At 42.7% G+C, this 19,956-nt stretch overlaps 1 protein-coding gene and 1 pseudogene across 2 annotated transcripts in view; both read right to left on the bottom strand.

The window, feature by feature from the left end:
• LOC136786600 (ubiquitin carboxyl-terminal hydrolase MINDY-3 pseudogene) overlaps window positions 1-15,787 on the bottom strand; it is a 28,908-nt pseudogene extending 13,121 nt beyond the window's left edge.
• The window catches only part of PDXK (pyridoxal kinase), a 50,075-nt gene extending 34,270 nt beyond the window's left edge, over window positions 1-15,805 (bottom strand). The window contains exon 1 of one of the 2 annotated variants that reach the window (XM_066979637.1): window positions 15,665-15,805. In XM_066979637.1, coding sequence (XP_066835738.1) covers window positions 15,665-15,757 — 93 coding nt within the window. In that variant the 5' untranslated portion in view covers window positions 15,758-15,805. Of the gene's footprint in view, window positions 1-12,115; window positions 13,634-15,664 lie in introns of those variants that run through there. The other variant, XM_066979631.1, reaches the window with a different exon arrangement.
• Window positions 15,806-19,956: the final 4,151 nt, after the last annotated feature.

Genomic DNA, 19,956 nt, shown 5'->3' with positions numbered 1-19,956 from the left:
AGAAAATATCAGAAGTCAGAGCTGTAAACCAAGCTCTGTCTATCATTCATGAAAATTCATTTGTTGTGAACATAAGGTAGCTTATTTCTTGTATGCACAATTAGAGCTTCATATCCAGATCTGAGTTACAAATGTGTCACTGGTGAAAATCTCGCTATACAAATTGTTTGTTCACAACTCTAAAAGGTGATTTTATTTCCAAGGGAAATGCAGTTTGGCAAGAAAATGGCATTGGCTAAGGAGAAAGAAAGGACAAGATTCTGCTAAATAAATTCTGCTAACCAGACACTCAAGCTAAGAGAGACTTTTGGACTCCACTTTTGAAAAGAGGATTTGACTTCAATGCACCTAGTTCTCCCCAAAATAAATTCAGCATTAACTCCCTTGCATATCAAGTCTTCTAGTTTTAACTAGATATTCATATTATACGGAAGGCTTATGGAAAAAGGATGAGACTTTCAACAAGCATTTAAATGATGAAAGGTAGATAACGCCCCGTCCTTTATGCCAATGGGTGGAAATGGACTGGTGAGTTAGAGCAAAGCAGCAGTAAATATTAATAATAGTGAGAAGGTTAACACAGATTAGACAAGCGAATCAAACCCATCCAGATAGAGCCTAAAAAGGTAGCTGGTGAGTTACGTGCAGAATTCCTAAGCACAGATTGAGATATGTAAACTCCTCTGTACTACTAATTTGCATTCCTGTACTGGGCAAGATCTACACGCAGGTATATTTTCAGAAACAGTCGCTAAATTCAGCTGCTTTCCTACCTGATGGCTAAAAAACCTGGGATGCCTGGGAATGATTCACAAAGTCATAAAATCCAGGCAGATCTCACTGCTTTCACTTCATGACGGTGAGGTAACTCTCTCGCAAGTTAGCAAATAGTCTGACCCACTATGCTCCATGAAAATCACTTGCTTGAATGTAGAGTGATTGGCTCTGCAGAGAAAACACATTCTCGTGGAGACGCTGAGTAGCAAGGAAGCACCACAGATGGTAGGATGTGGTTTTAAACCGGTTCTAAAAGAGTATACTGTGTTCAAACATCTTAGCGTATGCACTCCTCCTCCTGGTCAAAACAAACTGCTAGTGCTACTAGAAGGTTTCTCATCTGTCTGGGCTCTTGATCAAGATACGCAAGTTGTAAAGCACAACAGGATCATCACAATCTAACCTCTAGATCTTGTAATTCCAAACCCTTTCTAACCACGGTGCTGCCTTTTTGAGAAGGAAGACATCTGGAGGACGTGGTCTATCAGCCTGCTATCTTAAACATAGCACTACTACAGATTTCAGTAATGGGAGTTGTGAAAAATAAATCCTGTTCCAAACACTGAATGTGTGCCTCCTTAAAGAATTAAAAATGCATGACTTCTTATAGCCCTGAGAACTGGTCAAGTGTTACGCTCATCTGAAACAATATTATCAGCAGACAGGGACAAAGTAATGGCACCATCACTCTGCAAACCCTCGTGCTTAAGCTAGCATCACTTGACCTCATATGCAACATGCCAGTGTCCCGTTCCTCACACACTTGCAAGCAAGCATACAGCTTGGAACAAGACACTGCTCCCTCCCTGACACCAAAGAACAGCTTGTGGAATTTATGACGTGCAAAATCAACCATCCTGCACTATATGTACTCCATCTGTGTGCTGTAAATGATCTGTACAGTACCATATAATACGTATGGTATTGTACTTCATTTTTCAGAACAGAGACCGTGCCACCTGCTGCTGCAACAACTACATCAGACTCAAAACCCCTCTATTTTTCCCCACAAATTCACGGCTTTTTATGAAAGCCTGCCAATATACTCAAAACAAAATGTAATGTTGAATTTTCAAAAGTTAATGGAAGCACATGACATACACACACACACACTTTTTATTAAGCGTCAGAATGTGAAGTTTATGCCAACACAAACATCTTAACTATGACTGTGAATTTTAATTAACAAACACTTAATAATTACCTAATTACAGTCTTCCCTGCCTCCACAAATACAGCTGTCATAAGGAAATTCAACATTAAGGTGAGTTGGCATAAGGCACTTGAATAAACGGTCCCGAGCCAAAAAAGAAGCTAAAGGTAGATGGGTGCATGAGCAGAACGTGTGTGGTGCCCCATGTGAGGGGCCAGCACCTGAAAACCATTAAGCACGAGCCCATCAGAACCAAGATGTAAGCGCTGAGAGCAAAAGCTGCCCTGCTCAGGACTGCACAAGGCATGTCTCATTAACCTCAGAGGGCCTTTCTCTCACACAGCAATATAAAACCAAAGCCTAAAGAGCCCTGCTATATGATCGTGCCTTCTTCCAGAAGCCCTCCCTCCTCATCCACATTTAGATCCCAGCTGGCTTTACTGCCATGAACAGGACACGCATACGGTTGTTCTACAGTTTTATAAGATTTCTATGCAAGCTTTATAGCATAAAGACATATTTAAACAAGTGGGGTTACAGAGTTTTAAGTAGACAGAATTTATGAAGAATTTTCAAGAAATCTTGTGGTGTGTCCTTAAACTGCTGGCTTTCAGCCGAATATGTGCATAATCCACAAACTGAATTTGCCAGTAATACCTGTGCTCTTTTACAAAATCACTCTACCACATAAACCAAAACCACGCCATTCCATTTTTTTAGATATATTAATACTGAGCTTAACTGAAAGTCATTAAAGCCATTAACAGCATTAATATTAATGCCCCAGTTAAAATTACCCTGTCAAACTGGTTAATTGAGTTGGTTTTGTGTATTTTTTTTCCCTGCTAAGCAATGGCAGCACTACTTTCCAGTAAAAAAGTCTCTATACCAGGCCATGAAACATTCTTACGTACCCAATGTGTTACAAGTGGTTTGCATAGACGTGCTACAGTTTGGGACTTTATCTCATACAGCCATCGCTGTCGTTCCAGTGAACATCATTTCTCCATTGTATTCCTTTAGACTTGGAGCAGAAACACAGTTTAAAAGGCTAAACTTCTGTCATCACATTAATTTGGAGCAGGAGAAAGAGAAAGGATTTTCCAGTTGCTGCTTGCACCTCTCACTGTCTGTGTGCCAGCTCTTTCACTTAATTGCACCTCCTTCCATTTGGTACAGAATCATAAAACATACATTGTACTGGATATGGGAAATCAGAACACAAATTCAGTTGGGGAAAAGGAACCTGGGGAAAAGAAAAGGCATGTCCTGGCAACTAGTGAAGCAGGCATAATGGCTGGCGTGGGTTGATAAACTGAACTGAAATTGCTATTGACTAACCCAATCTTTTTTTCTCTTTCTGAGCTTTTAATAATCCATACCAAGTAGATAATGAGAACTCTGTAGGTATAATAGAGCCGTATTTTAGTACAACATTTGACAAGGCACTGCAAAGAAAAATCATTAAGACATTGGAGATACTGTTCCAAGATAAAAATACAAGAGCATATAAACTGGCTCAGAAACAGAGATGCTGGAGGTAATTGTTGATGATTCTTTAATCTGGAGCCAAGTACCAACAAGGCCACTTAAGATCCTGGGGTTAGAAACAGACCATCACAAAACAGACAATAAAAAAAAAAGTACAGCAGATGACCTTGAGAAAAAGTTATTTCATAAAGGCAGGCACCAGAAACACAAGAAAGGCTATAACAGATATGAAAAGTAGTATTGGGATAGTCTCTGATACTCGTCAAAAAAGAGACTACTTTTAAATATACTTTAAAATAAACTACACTATGCAAAGACTAATGATACAAAAATACAAGTATATACAAATAAACTACCTGGTTAGAACTGTTCACCCTCACAGTAAGAAAAAAATCCCTGAAAAACCCCAAACCACCATGCCTTTCTCTACCTGAACCTCAACTCAACTTCTCGCATTCTCAGGTCAAACTTGATGCATCTTTTATACTGTTTTCTTCCCTTCCCAAGTTAGGTTTCCAGTTACAAAAGAATGCACACGAGAGGAAGCTAGGCATGAAGTAGCCTGGGATATTTTATGTATGTTGTCACCGCATTTATTTGATAGTTCATTGTTTCTCTATGTCCACAAGTTCCCACGTTCAACAACTAAGCACGTGCCAGCCAAACAAGATGATCACTTCAGGTTGTCTTATTTCTGCTTCTGGAGCAACATCCCCTTTTCCCCTCTGACCAGCTGCATACCAACCTGCAGGATTTACAAGCTGACTTCAGCACTGCACATGACAGAGGACATACTGAAGACCGGAGCAGAAAATGAATGCCCCTTTCTTCTTCCAGAGCAGACTGCAATTTTTGTCGAAGTGCTCCGGCAAAAGCAGTACATGTGAATTGAGAATTCACAGATGGACAGATCTAGCTGTAAGATCAAGACCATCTGAACAGAAAAGACTGGAACAGCCTGAAACTGCAGTGAATTTGTTCTCAGATAGTTTATTCCCTGATTTTTCTAAACATGTTCACTACACAAGTGTGTACCTGAAACATAATCAGGCCAAATTCAAGAGAAGGATAATACTGCCTTAACGATGCCCCTTCAAATGAGCCTCAAAGACACAATAATGCTTCAGAGAAAATTCACCAGATCACTTCGTTTTTTACTTTCCACCCTGACAGATTGGTATGCATTGTTATCTACTCAATATAAGGTACTAAGAAGACAATATGGTATGTCTCCAACAAAATTCCCTCTAAGCCATTTTGTCCAGCACTACCAAATTCCTTGTTCTACATCATCAGCATTTTTTCAATGGTTTAAATGAAATGCATCAGTTTAAGGAAGGAGATTTATCTATAGTTCATAGTAATTCTATATATAGCCAATTGCTTTGCAAGCAGTGCTTTACAGGAGTGTCCTCAGTTTATAGCACTGGTTCTTCAAAACCCTTACTAACTGCTGTGCCTTCTACATCCACGACCTTTTTGTTATAGTTGAATCACTTCAATCTACTGCAGTGGTAAACAGTGAATGACTCTGGAACTCTGGATCCTGGTTCAGGGAAGTTATTGCAGAAAGGGACCTGGTAATATGATGCCCAGTCCTTCTGGGCCTAATCTGGTCTTTGTGAGGTTTACATACTCAGGATCTGAAACAAGGTTCAGATACTTCATTATGTCTTCTAGGAGAGTGTCAGGTATAAAGCCATTATCCTCAGGCTCATACATTTGGAAAACACTTCTAGCTTGTTCTGAAGGACCTTTAGGAGCATCAAGGGCCATATCCTTGGCAAAAAATACTGTGAGGTGTGCTTCACTGCCAAGTATCCAGACGAAGAACTTTGGAGATTTCAAATAGGAGCCAACCTTACAATATCTCAGAGATTCCATCAATGTCAAAAAAACTACTGTTGCCTGTTCATGTATTCCAGAAAATTTCATTCAAGGTTACTCAAATACCCTCCTGTGTCTGCAAGTGCACAAGCCCATCAACATTACTCTACGCATTACACCAGTTCAGTTCAGGATCAGCCCAATTGCAGAGTCAAAGGATTTGTAGTACAGTTGCTCTGTTAACCTTCCTACACACAGGAGGTCATACTAGCCATCTGAGGTGGGGTCAAGTGATGGATCGGCAAGACACTGATTTATATGGGCTAAGGTAATGGAAGACAAGGAAATATCAGTCTGTTTACCCCCTTATTATTCCAGTAAAGAACAAACACACAAACAAAGGAGAATGTGGTGGTGCTTTGGGTATCTGACTGCCTTCCACCCAAGAAATACATTCTTCCCCTCCTTTCTTAGCCCTTCTTTACTATTAGGTAACAGTGACTTTTGATACTGACATCAGATAGAGCAGTTGCAGTTCATCTGTGAGTCACAGGACAAGGGGTAACAGTCTCAAGTTGAAAGAGGGTAGATTTAGATTAGAGGTTAGGAAGAAATTCTTCACTGTGAGGGTGGTGAGGCACTGGCACAGGCTGCCCAGAGAAGCTGTGGATGCCCCATCCCTGGAGGTGCTCAAGGCCAGGCTGGATGGGGCTTTGGGCAGCCTGGTCTGGTGGGAGGTGTCCCTGACCATGGCAGGGGGGTGGAACCGGGTGGTCCTTAAGGTCCCTTCCAACACAAACCATTCCGTGATTCTATGATCTGTGCTTCTGAAGAATACTAAAATCTGCAGGTTCACTGCAAATTTCATATTCATCATCTTCATGTTACTTCCTTCTACACTTGGATGCAATCTGACAAAAACATCATACTTGTCACTGCAAACTCTTGCCAACTGGAATCATGCACAATGTGCTACACATGTAAGTTTACAAACACTGATTAGGAGAGGCAGACACACACAGCAGCAATAGGTCCAAGTGCTGAGGCATGGACTTAATCTCTTGCTGATTTTTGTGGTTGAGGTGTGTGCGGGTGTGATGCAACAACACATTACTTTCCTTTGATTTTTATTTAATGTTTAATCCTGTTGCTCGTATTTTGTACAGATAATTCTCCAACTGTCAGTCTGTTAACAATGCTTGGCAAGCATGTTGTGTGCATTCAAGGTGGAAGGTTGGAGCTATCTTGCAGGACAGGGATTTGTTTTACCCAGCATGTACGCTCTACTTGGCCTTCTTAAGTAGACTATGAACGGATCCCACTCTCCTACCACAATATCAGATGTTGAAGTGCAAGATAACAAATACTTGCAAAAACAGAACAGAACACGACTTCCTGAAAGAGGCATCATTTTTTTGTAAAGATCACAGCAAGGTCACCACGGGGACAGCATGAAGCTTCTAGAGAACAGCTGAAGGTCTCACCAGCTCCTTTGGAGCAAGCAGACGTCTGAAACAAGCGTACTTCGTGGAAGTTTCTTTTGGAGCCGATGCCAGGTGCAGGAGCCCGAGGCTTGTTCCTCCTCTGACGCCTCAGTTACACCAAAAGAACTGTCCATGGGGCCGTGCAGTGAACTGGATCAGGAAACTAGATCAATTTATAACCTGGATGGCTTCTCAGAGCAGTTTAACCACACGGTCTCACAAAATGACTTTCCTTGAAGAATTGAAGTGGATGGAGAAATAGTGCAGGTAGAAGAAGCAGTTGGTGTTGGTAAGGGAAGAGCGAGTTTCTAAAGCTGGCTTTGCTACTTACTCCAGCAGGTCATGAAACTATACCCTACAGGAACAGGTAACCTAACACTACTGAGTTGCCATATATTTATTTTGTCGTCGTATGAATGAGAAGCACAATATTACTTCCAGTAACTACAGTAAGAACATAAACAAGGACTCCTAATTTAAAGCTCCTGGCAATATTTGACTACAAAAGGAATGAGCTGTGGCACAGGTGGTAGCTTGTGCTGGTCCACAAACAGCGTCAGTGAATAATTTCTGTGCTACAAGAAATACTATCCCTGCTGGCCTCAGTTCTGCTCATTTTCTAAACATTTTTTCTGTTTCTCTCAGCTGCTGAGAGTGTCTGATGGTTTCCACAGGTAACACAGCGCCAGGCACCTATGAGAAAGGTGCTGTATTCCGCCAGAGAAGTGAGAGTAACCACAGTGATGAGTAGGATGGATAGGAAAAGACTTCCCTCAGCCTGAACTTCTTCAGTAGTACTCATCACCCACAACAAATGCTGTAAAATACATGAAGTTACACAGATTTAGAATACATATATATATATATATATATATATATATAAATTGACTAGATTTAGGCTAAACTGCTAAATGCATCACCATAAATTCTGGCATATAATTCTGCAAAAATAGTATCAGATTTTGAGAATTTAGCCAACATTTGTTTCTATTACAGCTCTTTTTTTTTTCTTCCCACTTTACAGAAGATGGGGAACAGAAATACCATGTGCAGGACGTACAAACAAGCACCGTAAGATTCAGGAAGAAAACTACGTGATTTAGTGTTAACATTAAATAAACTAACAAACAGAAGTAGAGCCCCATTGAGGTGAGCACCAAAGCAAATGAAATAGCTCTGTCATCCTTGCTTGAGATTTCCATATATCCTCTTCTGAGAAGTAAAATACTACTGGGCCCTACAGTGGGGAAAAGGGGAGCAACTGTGATCAGATTGGAAAGCTTCCACTGGTCAGGAATATCATTTACTTCTGCTTTCAGGAACCACTGCACCTACAGATCAGAAACTGCATCCCCAGCTTTTGTTCTGCCACAAGGCAAACTCTACCATTTTCAACACATGCTCTAGCACTAGCTAAAGCCACCACATTCCTCTGGCACAAAGTGCTTTGCATTCCTAAGAAAGTGAAGTAAAATCACTACGGAAGAATTTCTGCTGCTAGTAATGGCAGCCCAATCCAGGGGATATGCTTAAAACTTGCATAGGATGACAGAAGGTGAAGGGAGTTGCTTTTTAAATGAACCACTTAAGAGGTTTTGGTATAACAGGTCTCCCTTCTCCTTTATTCATGGTTGCTCCAGATGTTAGGAGAACTGCAGCTCAGAGTTGTCACAGATGAATTAGCATCAACACATACGAGTCCAGAACAAAGGCCTGAAAAATATCGGGTAGTTCAGCACAGCCAAATTTCAGCTCTGTAATACTTTTTGCTATGACAAGTTACCCCAGTGCTGCCAAGCCACAAGATGATGAACTAGTCTGGCTTCTGCTGGGACACGTATTATCCATCAACATGGAACTTCTTGGCATGTTTCAAGTGTTATGCTCATCAACAGTTTTCTTTGGTTGATTCATTACTTTCTCCTCTGTAGAGTACTACATGGATGCACGTGCTCCCACAGACAGTGATTTCAGAAGAACTGGCACGTTCTGTACCAGGGCTGCCGTCAGACTCCTCACATTAACTTTGCTTCACCAACTCAAGCCAGTTCTCCACACAACGCAAACAACTGAAGTGGAACTTTCACTTGCGTTTTTTCTGTCTGAAGAGTCTAAAAATACCTGCCTGGCATGTGTTCAGCTGGTCATGGGTAATGCTGTATCCTTCATCTAAAATGACTAAAGAGGCTCCTCAAGGAAAGATGACCAGTATTTCGGGATGCAAACAGAAAAGATGAAAAGAGGCAGCACTTTACTAAAAGGCAGATTTTAGAAAAGTGTCAGTAGCTTTGCATGTCACCTGTTTTTCTCAGGTGTATCTTTCTACCATCTTCATATGTACAATTCAAGATTCATTTTATTACTCCAAATTATACTTTTATGTTTAATACACTTTGGTACATTTCAACTAATGTGTAAATGAAATTAACTTCAACTTGAAGCTCAATTTTTGCAGAAATGTGACCAATATTGACAGTTATCTGTCCTTGTTTGTTTATACAGGAAAAATATTCTCTCAACTGTTTCATTTGGAGCAGAAAAAAAGATATGATAACTGCAAATATTCAAACAATCAGAAAATCCAATCTTTAAGGATAGAATATAATGCCATTTCCTAATAAGAAATGCCTTAACCAAGTAAACACTTGCTACTGATTCTCTGCGTGAGTACATGATATTCTCCATACAAGCAGTGCAGATCCACCTCTAGGCAAGGTTTTCCAGTCCTTTTGTAAGTTTTGCAGTTTCTTGAAGGCTCCATTTTCCAAAGAAAGTGGGAAAACCAGGGGAAAGCAATTTTGCTTGCTGTGAAGTCAAATATTTGCATGTTCTTTTAGACACCAAATGGTCTTCATCTTTCCACTTCCTCATCTTTCCACTTTGCTATGTTGTGTTTGATCAAGAGATTATATTTATGTCAAAGAAAATCTACTAGCTCTTCACTATAGCACGCATCACAGTGTAAATATTATGTCAAATATCAGCACATGTACCTCTATAGTTGCAATTTTCACAACGTACCATGAAAATGTTAGCGAACTATAATAATCAATTGCAGTAGATAATCTCCTTTTAAAAAGTTTAAAGCAGCAACCGGTAAACTGGCCCCAAACACACACTGCAAAATAAATTTTAATGCATCTTAAAATGCTTTTTTTCAGTTTTTCACCTGTAATATATAACTAACTGGTGTGAACATCCCTCAGCATTTCTGTATTTCCATGATAGACAACAAGAACTACCAAGTCCTCTACATACACTCTCCAGCAGAATGAATGGTAAGAGATTAATGACTTCTATTACGCAATCTGTAATGCTTTTTTGTGTGTGTGTTACACACTGTATAGGTTGAGTAATTAATGACGCACATAAACATTTTATTTCCCATTAACTGAAACTAAAATTAGCACTATCAGCTGTAAATGACAAACAGTTAACATTGAGATCATTTGATCGTTTCATTTGATTATTCATTTGAACTCAATGTACTTTTTTGGTTTTTTTTTTTGTTTGTTTTAAACACTATTCCTAACACACTTTTAAGGCCAGAAAGTAAATTAATTTCACTTTCAGCTGTGGAACACTGAACAACCACAAGAAGTATTTTGCTATCTCCCTGATGTCAGACATTAGAAGAAGAAGAAGGAAACAATCCTTTATCAACTAAGTCAAATGATTTTGTCAGTGGAGAAGTTCAAATACTGTTGACAATACACAAAGCTTTTGTGCTTTCAAAATATGTCATTTCAGTTTCTAGAGATTCTTAGGGACAAAAAGGTTACTTAAGTGATTTGCACGAGCAGTTATGGATACTACCTCAGTCTTCAAGCAGTGTTGCGAGCTGAAAGAGTGCTCCCTCCCTTTTTTTCTTTCAAGGAGTTTTCCCTGCCAGCTTGCCATGCTGGTCTAACGTCCATCTCCTACAAACTTCTCAGAAGTTCATCAAAGCTCTCAGAGGACATCAGAGCTCCTACAGGGCGAGAGCCATCCTCTGTTCTTTATCTGCAAAGCAATGGCAAAGCTTTTTCCTAGAAATCCAAGCTGCCAGATGGAACCACCTTGTTGGGATCTTTTGGATTACAAGTCTTTTTCAGGGTCTCACTCTGAACATGGCCTTCACTGGATTTTTGCAACTAAATGTACTGACATTGACATATCAAGAAAATGCAGTTTACACAGATATGAATAAGCCTTCCTAAGGGAAGTGGCCTTTCTTTTTTTTTTTTTTTTAAGCAAACAAACAAACAAACAACTTTGTATGACCCTTGATTACCTTACAGGAACATCAAGGCAAGGAAGCTTAATTTGAAGTATGAATCTAAAGCCGCAATTCTCGTTTCAGATGTGTAATTTAGGACAATTTTTGGACATTACAAATACAAAGTATATCTTTTATCTTTGGATTTACTTTTTGTTTAAGGGTTATTTTTTTCAGCCTTTGATCTGTAACAAAAATAAGGGTGAGCCAGTAGGTACATTTCCCAGTATTATTATGTAAAGATCTTTGATTCATTCTTCTTCTGACTCACAGAATTAACGCAAAAGGAGTAGTTTTTGAAAAACAGAACCAGCAGTCACCTCTTCATCTCTGTCTCCCCCTCCTTCTGCAGATACTTTTGACTACATTGTTTCAAAAAAAAAAAAGAAAAAAAAAAAAGCCTGATTTTTTTTTTTTGCTAAGGCACCAGATAATCATTAGAGATAGGTTTATAACGGTTTTGGTCTCAGCACGTGAAAGCACATTATACCCATGGCTGAACAATGCAAATTCAAGACTGCCCTTAAGTATCAAGGAAATTACCATCTGTGCTGGTCAAAGTTGTTCTCCCATCCTTTTTTACAATTAAGGAACTAAAAATGCAGCCCGAGTATCTGTGGAAGAGAACCATTGAGAACTAGTCTAAGAAGAATGAGAATTGCTTGTCCTTATTAATACCCACACAGACAACTATTTACATTCTGCAGAGAAAAAAAAAAAAGTAAAGAAAAAGGAAATCACCGAACAAATTTCAAAAGGCCTTCTTATTCTGTATTGGAGAAGCTGTTACTGTGGTGTCCTACAATTCAGAGAAGCCAATTTTGTCTTCCAGAGCTAAATAATGTACGGCATTTCTCCATGCTTTTAGCTCCATCTCCAAGGTACAAAAAAGCAAGTCAAGAACTAAATACTCGAAGTAGAGACAAAACCTCCTTCTCAAAGTCTGTGAGTGTTAGGGCAGACAAAAACAAAACAAAACAAAACAAAAAAAACATAATCATGTTCCATTAGCGCAATCAAACACAAGGTAAGAAAAGAAAGCACAAACCCCCTTGGCTGTCATTGTTACTTACACAAAAACAAAACCCAACAGTCTCTGGCTTACAGACAGGAGCACAATCTCACCCAGAGGCCACCAAATGCTAATGTCCAGTGCTCAGGTGAAATCGGCTGGGACTTTCTCTGGAGCCTTCCTTGTCCTTCCAAACCTCCTTCTGGAAACTCAGGGAGGCCCACAGGACTGAATGCACGGACTGAAATACTCATTCACAAGAGCCGATTTCACGATGGGTGTAGTAGGTGAGCCAGATGAATTTTCGTCTGCCGACTGAGATGTTCCTGATGACCAGGAGGTACCTCTGCAGAACAGAGATGAGCCTGCCCTTGTGGATTCACCCAGCGGTTTGAGGCAGCCTCGCACACCCTGCCTGCCAGCGCTGCACCCTCTGCTTACTGCCGTGTTCTACCTAAGCTCTCTAGAAGGTCAGGTAGCAAAGGTAAGTCAAAATGAGAGTTAAAGTTAACAAGTAAGAGATCCCTCTAGGGAAGAAAACACATATGGTAAAAGTAACGTTGGATGGCATAGCGAATACACGTATTTTTATTTTATGTCATGAAAACTATGACAAGTTGTAGTCAAATAAGTGAAACATTCTTTGGTAGTCTAAAACCATTTACCTACTGACAGCAGCAACTCCCTAAGTTAATGTACATTTTACCACCCTTCCTCTCTCAAATGCTGGACAAACCTAAACCTGATACCAACGATGCTCAGGTTACATAACTGTGAAATAACTTATGACTATTTTAAAAATAATTCAGAACCACCATCAGAACTTTTAAAGGTAAATAACAACAAGCAAGCAAAAACTATTGAGACTTTTGATGAGGCAGAATTCAAAGCACAGCTGTGGACATTTCACCTCCTAGTATTTAACTACCTGGAAAATCTAAGCATGCACTTCCTCTAAGACCTAATAGTTAATCTGAAACCTCAAACTACATAAACAAATAATTGTATTCCATCCTGAAATGGTGTAAAGGGTTCTAGTATTTCTCACTCAGCTATATTATTTCCATTAATACAACTCTCTGTTTTGCTGTGTTTGCTGTATAGAAAGAATTTACTACATACTAGACAGAGCAAGCCTTTCCATGCACCTTCTTTTTAAATACTATAGCTTTTAGTGCAAGCAAGCCTGATAAAGTATAAACAATTAGTTAAGAAAGGACGCTGAAAAGTTCTCTGCTGTGCACATTGCTACACTGGATTTTTCCAATAAATAATAACTTTAGATCTCCACCAAAGATCAAGACATTCAAACACAAGTGATCTTTTTGCAGAAGTCTGCAAACAGCAAGGGAAACCAACCTGTTTTCTGTTTGGATGCTGCTGTCCAAATGCAGATTCCTGAACTGCTCTTGTCAGGATTTCAGCCTGTCAGACAGTGTGCGCACACACATCTACATATATCTTGCCTGGCAAGCTCAGTGCTGATGAGCTCCAAAGGAAGCCTCATTTAACCATCATTGATTCAAAAGACCAAGGAAAACAAGAGAACGAAAAATAACATAACCATGCAGAAGATTTACACCCATCCTCAGAACTGGCATTAGGTCTCCTTGTTATATAAAAAGTTTAAATTAAGAGACTTAGGCTTATAATTCCTTTCCTTGGTTCAAAAAGTAAAAAACAAAAACCACCACCTAAAAAAAAAAAGAAAGCTTCATTTGGTGGCAACTTGCAACTTCTCTCCAATATTGTTCCACTAATGCCAGGGTTTAGGTAACTTTCTAGCAAGCACAACTTCATCAAGGGTCGCCTACATACAAATTTCCAAGTGCAGCCTATAGTGGTAGGAGTTCAGTCACTTCCCAGATACCTTTCTCCTCCATTCCAGCAATTTCTTGTTAGGCTATACACTGAGGAACAATACACAGCGTAAGTCTGATAGCCTCCTAAGCAAAACCCAGCTAAAACATCAAAGGGCACTTTGTAACCGCTGTAGTATTTTATTGTGTCACAGTCCAGGAACTAAACACACTTTACAAGACCCAACTTGCCAAGTCATATGGAGGCCCACATGCCAGAGGAAGTCTGGGTATCAGACCAGTAAAGAGACCCTTTAACCCAGAATGAAAACAAAGACAACAGTTTAAGAGACTGGAGATTTCTGGAATAAGGAATATTGCGTGCCTTGCTGTCATTATAAAAATAGGTTGCGGAGGGGGGAGCATAATTTAGGGATCATTCCATTAGGAAAGGAGGGATAGCTGGCCTGCAGATCATGGCAGCCTTTCAGGCAGGGGGTCTCCACGTACACAGATTTCTCTACAATACGTGGACTTCATATGTACATCACCCTTGACTGTATACTAATTTTCAAGAGACAATTGGATGATGATGATAAGGGGTTGAGACGCGTAACGTGTTGCAGGCCTGGTCTCAAGCACACCATTTATCAGAGTATACCATCTCCTGTGTCTAGTCAAGTGAGATTACACCACTGTTTGTTAAGCATGTACGAGGATAACCAGTGTCACAACACACTCTGTTCTGGCAATGAGATTCTTAGACAGCAAGCTGTGTACCCACGTTCCTGTCAAGGAACAAGGATCTCTTTATGATAAGGCTCCAGATTAGTTCCATATGATAAAGGCATTTCACAACAGAGAACAGCGAGACACACAAAGGCTTGTCTCAAAGCACACCAACGTTTTCCCACTGTCAGCTAGGCTTTAGCAAACAATTCTATAATTTCTATAATGCTCTTGTATACATGGTCTGATTTTTGGGTGGTCCTGTGTGCAGCCAGAAGTTGGGCTCGATGTTCCTTGTGGGTCCTTTCCAACTCAGGATATTCTATGATTCTGTAGCTCTGAAGTCAGCACATGACAGACACAAAGGACAGGATCCACTTACACCCTCAACACCCTGGCCACGAAAGCCCCTGTATCTGGCCCAACCTCACGCTGTCCACTTAAGGACCACTTAAGGTCCTTCCATTCTACTGAGAGGTGAAGGACTTTCCAAGCTCCACCACATGCAAGGACTACAAGGGGCTTTCCTTTCTCCTCCTAGCACGTGTCACTGGCCACCAAGCCCAGCTCCCCATCCCTGCATGGGACACCCAAAGCACAGCTCTGTAACCCAGAAGCCCACAGCACGCAGAGCGGGCGGCGGAGCCACACACAGTTCTGTGATCCTGTCAATCACAGAACCACAGACTGGTTTGGGTGGGAAGGGACCTTAAAGACCATCTAATCCCAACCCCCTGCCACGGGCAGGGACACCTCCCACCAGCCCAGGCTGCCCAAAGCCCCATCCAGCCTGGCCTTGAGCACCTCCAGGGATGGGGCACCCACAGCTTCTCTGCGCAGCCTGTTCACCTGCCTCACCGCCCTCACAGCACAGAATTTCCTCCTGATATATAACCCAAATCTGCCCCCTTTCAGTTTAAAGCCGTTAGAGGCCGCCAGGGCTCCCGAAGCTGCCGCCCTGCCGGCCGTTAACGGCCAGCGCCGGGACAACCGGCGGCAGCGGCGGGGGGAAGCAAGGACGGGGGGGGGACACAGGCGCCCGGCCGCCCCCAGACCTCCCCCCGCACCTGCCCGCCCCGCGGAGGAGGAGGAAGAGGAGGGGGAGGAAGAGGAGGAGCGGCGAGGCTCGCTCACCTGCAGGGGGAAGGTGGCCGCCTTGTTGCCCACGTAGCCGCGGACGACGTGGCTCTGGATGGAGAGCACCCGGCACTCGCGCTCCGGCTCCATTGCTGCTGCTGCTGCTGCCGCCACTGCTGCCACTGCTACCACTGCTGCCACTGCTGCCACTGCTACCACTGCTGCCACTGCTCCCAGTGCTCCCGCTGCTGCCGCTGCTGCGCCTCCCGCCCGCGCCGGGCCGAGGTGGCGGCGCCGGGGGGGGCAGCGGCAGGAGCCGGAGCAGGAGCAGGAGGCGGAGCGCGGCCGTCACGCGCTCGCCCGCCCCCCTCCCTTGCCGTCCCCCCCCCTCTCCCCGGGCGGCCGCGCTGTGGCGGAGGCGCGGCCGTCAGGCGATCGGCGCGGCCACCTAAGGGCCGCCTCCTGCAGCACTGCTGACAGAGCGGCGGCGGCTTGCCGCCCGCCCAGTGGCAGCCGCCCGCCCCCTTTCCTGTCACGCAGGGTCGCCCGGCGTCGCCCCGCGCTCGCCGCACGCTGCCCGTGGGCACCTCGACGCCCCACGCGTGTTGTCCGCACCCCAGGGTGCGTGAGCGAGCGGCGGGTGGCGTCCGCCGTTCCGCGCACCTGCCCCGCGCCGGCCGCCATGTGGTGTTGGCGCCCCGCCGTGCCCGCCCCGCAGTCGACGCCCCACCGGTGAGCTGTGAAGGCGGGGGCAGCCCACGCGTCCCGCTTGCCCTGCGGCTCCTCAGGCATCCCAAAAGTGCTGTGGAACTGCTGACACCACACAGGCTGACCCCACACGCAACACACCCTCATGGCGCGCTTGCCCAAGCTGTAGGCGCTCTGACAGACCACAGCGCTTGCAGTCAGTATTTGAAGTGAATGCGATGGTGTGTTATTGATACAGACAGACAAAAAATCTTTCAGAGTGCTGCCAAAGAGTAAAAGAAGATGTGTTGGCTGGCAAGTGCCACAATACATCACAGCTCTGCGGAGATAGGGCTTGATAACGTGTTTGGGAACTTCATCTTCCTCTGACCATTTGTCATTACTGACTGATACGGGTTCAGTCAAAGATCACAGCAAGAAATCATGCCTGATGTCTCTTGTTCTTCTTAGTCTTAAAATGACTCTGGAAATGGCATGATTATTTGTCAGCAATATGAAATAATATTCTCCTCATCATAGGCAATTTGGTGGAAAATGAGGGAACATAGTGTTCTCTTTTGTCACTCCAGTTGCCGAACTTAGAGCTTGTTCTAGGCAGGCCTTACCACTTAACAGATTCTACTTTAGTTTGCAGTACCTTATTCAGTGTTTGACGACAGGATATGAAAGCTCTAAAAACAAACAAACAAACAAAAAATCTTTTCTTCGTGCTGGCTACTACTCACACTTGGATGAATAAACTGTCAGATGAATATTTGAGATATTAAAGGGGCTGAATTTAGCACAAAAAAGGAGAAAGTGCGTTGTTTCTAAAGCTTTAGTTAGTGTTACAGCGGAACTTAGATTCCAGCAGAGTTAAGGCTGAGCCTTACATTTCCATCATCTATAAATTTAGGTGTTTTCTAATTTCAGAAATTAGCGCATCTCCTTGGAGTATAAGGTCAGAACAATGATTCAAGTTGGGGATGATCTGTGCCATGTATGCTCATGATACAGCAATCTGGGAAAACGTAACAAAACAGCATTTCACGAGGAGGTTGTCTCAGGGATACAGATCTGTGTGGCAGGTCAAGGGCATACAGTGGGATGTGATCTTCCTGAGTTTCTGGTCACCCATCTTCATTTTCCACCTCCAGGCTCCTTGCCTGCCTTCCTCCACTCAGTCACATCCCATATCCCTCATTCTGCAGTGTCCCAAGCCTTAATTATTCTCCTCTCATCATCTTAGTATTCCTAGAGCCAACACTGCTTTCCAGGTCTGTTAAACTCTTTCATATTTTCTTCCTTTTTTTTTTTTTTTTTTCTGTGATAGACTTTCTTCTAATTTTTCATTGACTTGAGCTATTCTGACCTCCCCGATAACTCTGCCATCTCTCACCAGCATCTCTACCATGTCTTCTTTCTTCCCATATTTTCCAAGTCCATGTCCTTGGCTATCTAGTCCCTGTTTCCACTTTTAACCTACCATCATTTTTTCTTGGCTTCCTGTCCTGCCTCAAACTCTTTGTCCCGTTCCCACTTGTACTCTCACCACCCACACTTATGCATGCCTCTCTGCGTGATGCATGTTCAGAGAACACAGCCTGCTTTGCAATACATGCCTGAACCTTTACACGCTGCCATCAGTTAACATGAAACCTACTTGTTCATTCAGCAACTTGTTCATTCAGCCTGAAGTGTAAACACTGTTTTTTCATTTCATAGCAATTGCTGCCTGTGTCCTACGCTTTTCAAGTGAGTGGCTATTGCTTCATATATTTGGAACAGATGGCATATGTGCCTTTGTTTTGCTGTTGTTAAAGCCTCCACAAACGCAACACAACAAATGCTGAAATGTTCTTATCCTGTGTTTTTCCATAGCTCTTGGAACACTGAAGAGTAACCTATCTTCTGCCTTCCTCTAGCTTGGAGGGCAATTGTTGGAATATAGATATTGTCCATTTTTTTCAGCTTTCCCTCCCTTCCCCAGCAATGGGGCGTAATACTCTGCTCTGACTGTGCAAGCATACAATACATACGGACTGTCATACATTCCTTTGGGGCATGACTGAAATTATCTTGTGGGTTCCACTGTATTGTCAGGGGAAACTGGGCCTCTGTAAAAACAGTTGTGCACTGACATTACTGGTTTGTCTCTGTACTTTTTGTGCCTGCCCCGACTCTATCTTTCCCTTCGTGATAGTGATATACCGCTCAAAGATGCCAGGAAGCGTTCTGGCACTTACAGCTGTTCGTTCTAAAAACTGCCCAAGCACATCTGACATTCTCACTGGAGCACGTTCCTCCCCCAAGAAGGAAAGCACGCCTCATGCGTTTAGTAAGGCCTGTCTTTAGGTTTTGTACAGCAGCTACTCCTGCAGCTACTCGACCACGTAGTCAAAGCAAGGAATATGCTCAGGGAAGTCTCACATAGCAGAGAACAGCTGATACTAGATGCTTGTGTACGTGGGTGAAGGAACTACAGTGTGGCAATGCTGAGGCCCTTGGTAGGAAGGCAGTGAGCATGCAAAGGCAGAGCTTTCTGCCTTCCTCTGCAGCTGCTGGCAGTGAAAGTATGTTTGTTAGAGGGGAGCACATGCTGTTTCTACAAGCAAATGGAGAAACCCATTCTATGCAGGATTACTGCATTCTTCTTAATATTCTGAAAGGAGTCTGAAAGACTCCTAACAGTCTTTATGCTTACCCCAGAGGAATATCTGAAGCCTCCCCTTATACTCTAAGCTGTAAGCGTGTATGTAATGAATTAAGCAGTGGAACTTGCATGCACCACCAGGCAAGTTAGCAAGGGAGAGACTCAACAGCGTGTGAGTATCAAGCACTCAGTTTTTCAAAAGATGGAGGAACCTACATGCCTGTTTGCTAAAAGAAAGTTATCACAAGCAAGACAAAAGACCACAAATCAGTTCTCCTTGTCCAGTAAACAGTTCATGCAAGTGTGAGCACCCAGTTTCTGAGCAGTGGTTTTCTGCAGATTTTGCCCTGCTTAGCCTGAGAAGGAGGCCCCTTCCTCAGGAAAATGAGTGTGTGTCACAGGAGACAGTAAAGCGAGGCCTCAAGTCCATAGTCATTGTGCATTCTGTCATGCTATCCTCAAACCTGTTCTGTTTGAAAAAAAAAAAATAAAAATAATAATAACTCCCAGGTACTCCTCCAAATCTGGGGGTTGATAGGACTATTCAAAGAACAAATAACCATTCAATATGTGACAAGGGGTTTCATTAGAAGGAAAAGAAAAAAAGTCTAGATTAGATCAAATGTAGGCAAATAGAGAAGATATCCTAGGCTACTACAGATACTGCTGTGGTACTGCTGAGATGGCACCTTCTCAAGCTCCTGACCTTGTCACTGGATTTTGCATGGCATTTTATGCATGGAGATTTACTGTTTGTTGTTGTTTGCGTGTTTGCTTGTTTTAGGGTAACCCATCCCCTCAAACCAGTTCTGCTTGGTCAGAGCAGAATATTGTCCAGAAATAATGAATTTTGAGTTAGATGACGATCTTAATTTGATCAAGAGAGAGGACAGTCCAGAAGATAATGGTTTATCAAGAAATGGCAATGTTCCACAAATGTTCCTTTTTCTTTTTTATAGTCTCCTTCTACAGCTCTCCTCTTTCTCACATCTCCCTGCTTGTCTGCTTT

Source organism: Anser cygnoides, chromosome 1 (assembly GCF_040182565.1).
Source record: "Anser cygnoides isolate HZ-2024a breed goose chromosome 1, Taihu_goose_T2T_genome, whole genome shotgun sequence".
NCBI lineage: Eukaryota > Metazoa > Chordata > Aves > Anseriformes > Anatidae > Anser > Anser cygnoides.
This window is presented reverse-complemented; position numbering and strand designations above follow the sequence as displayed.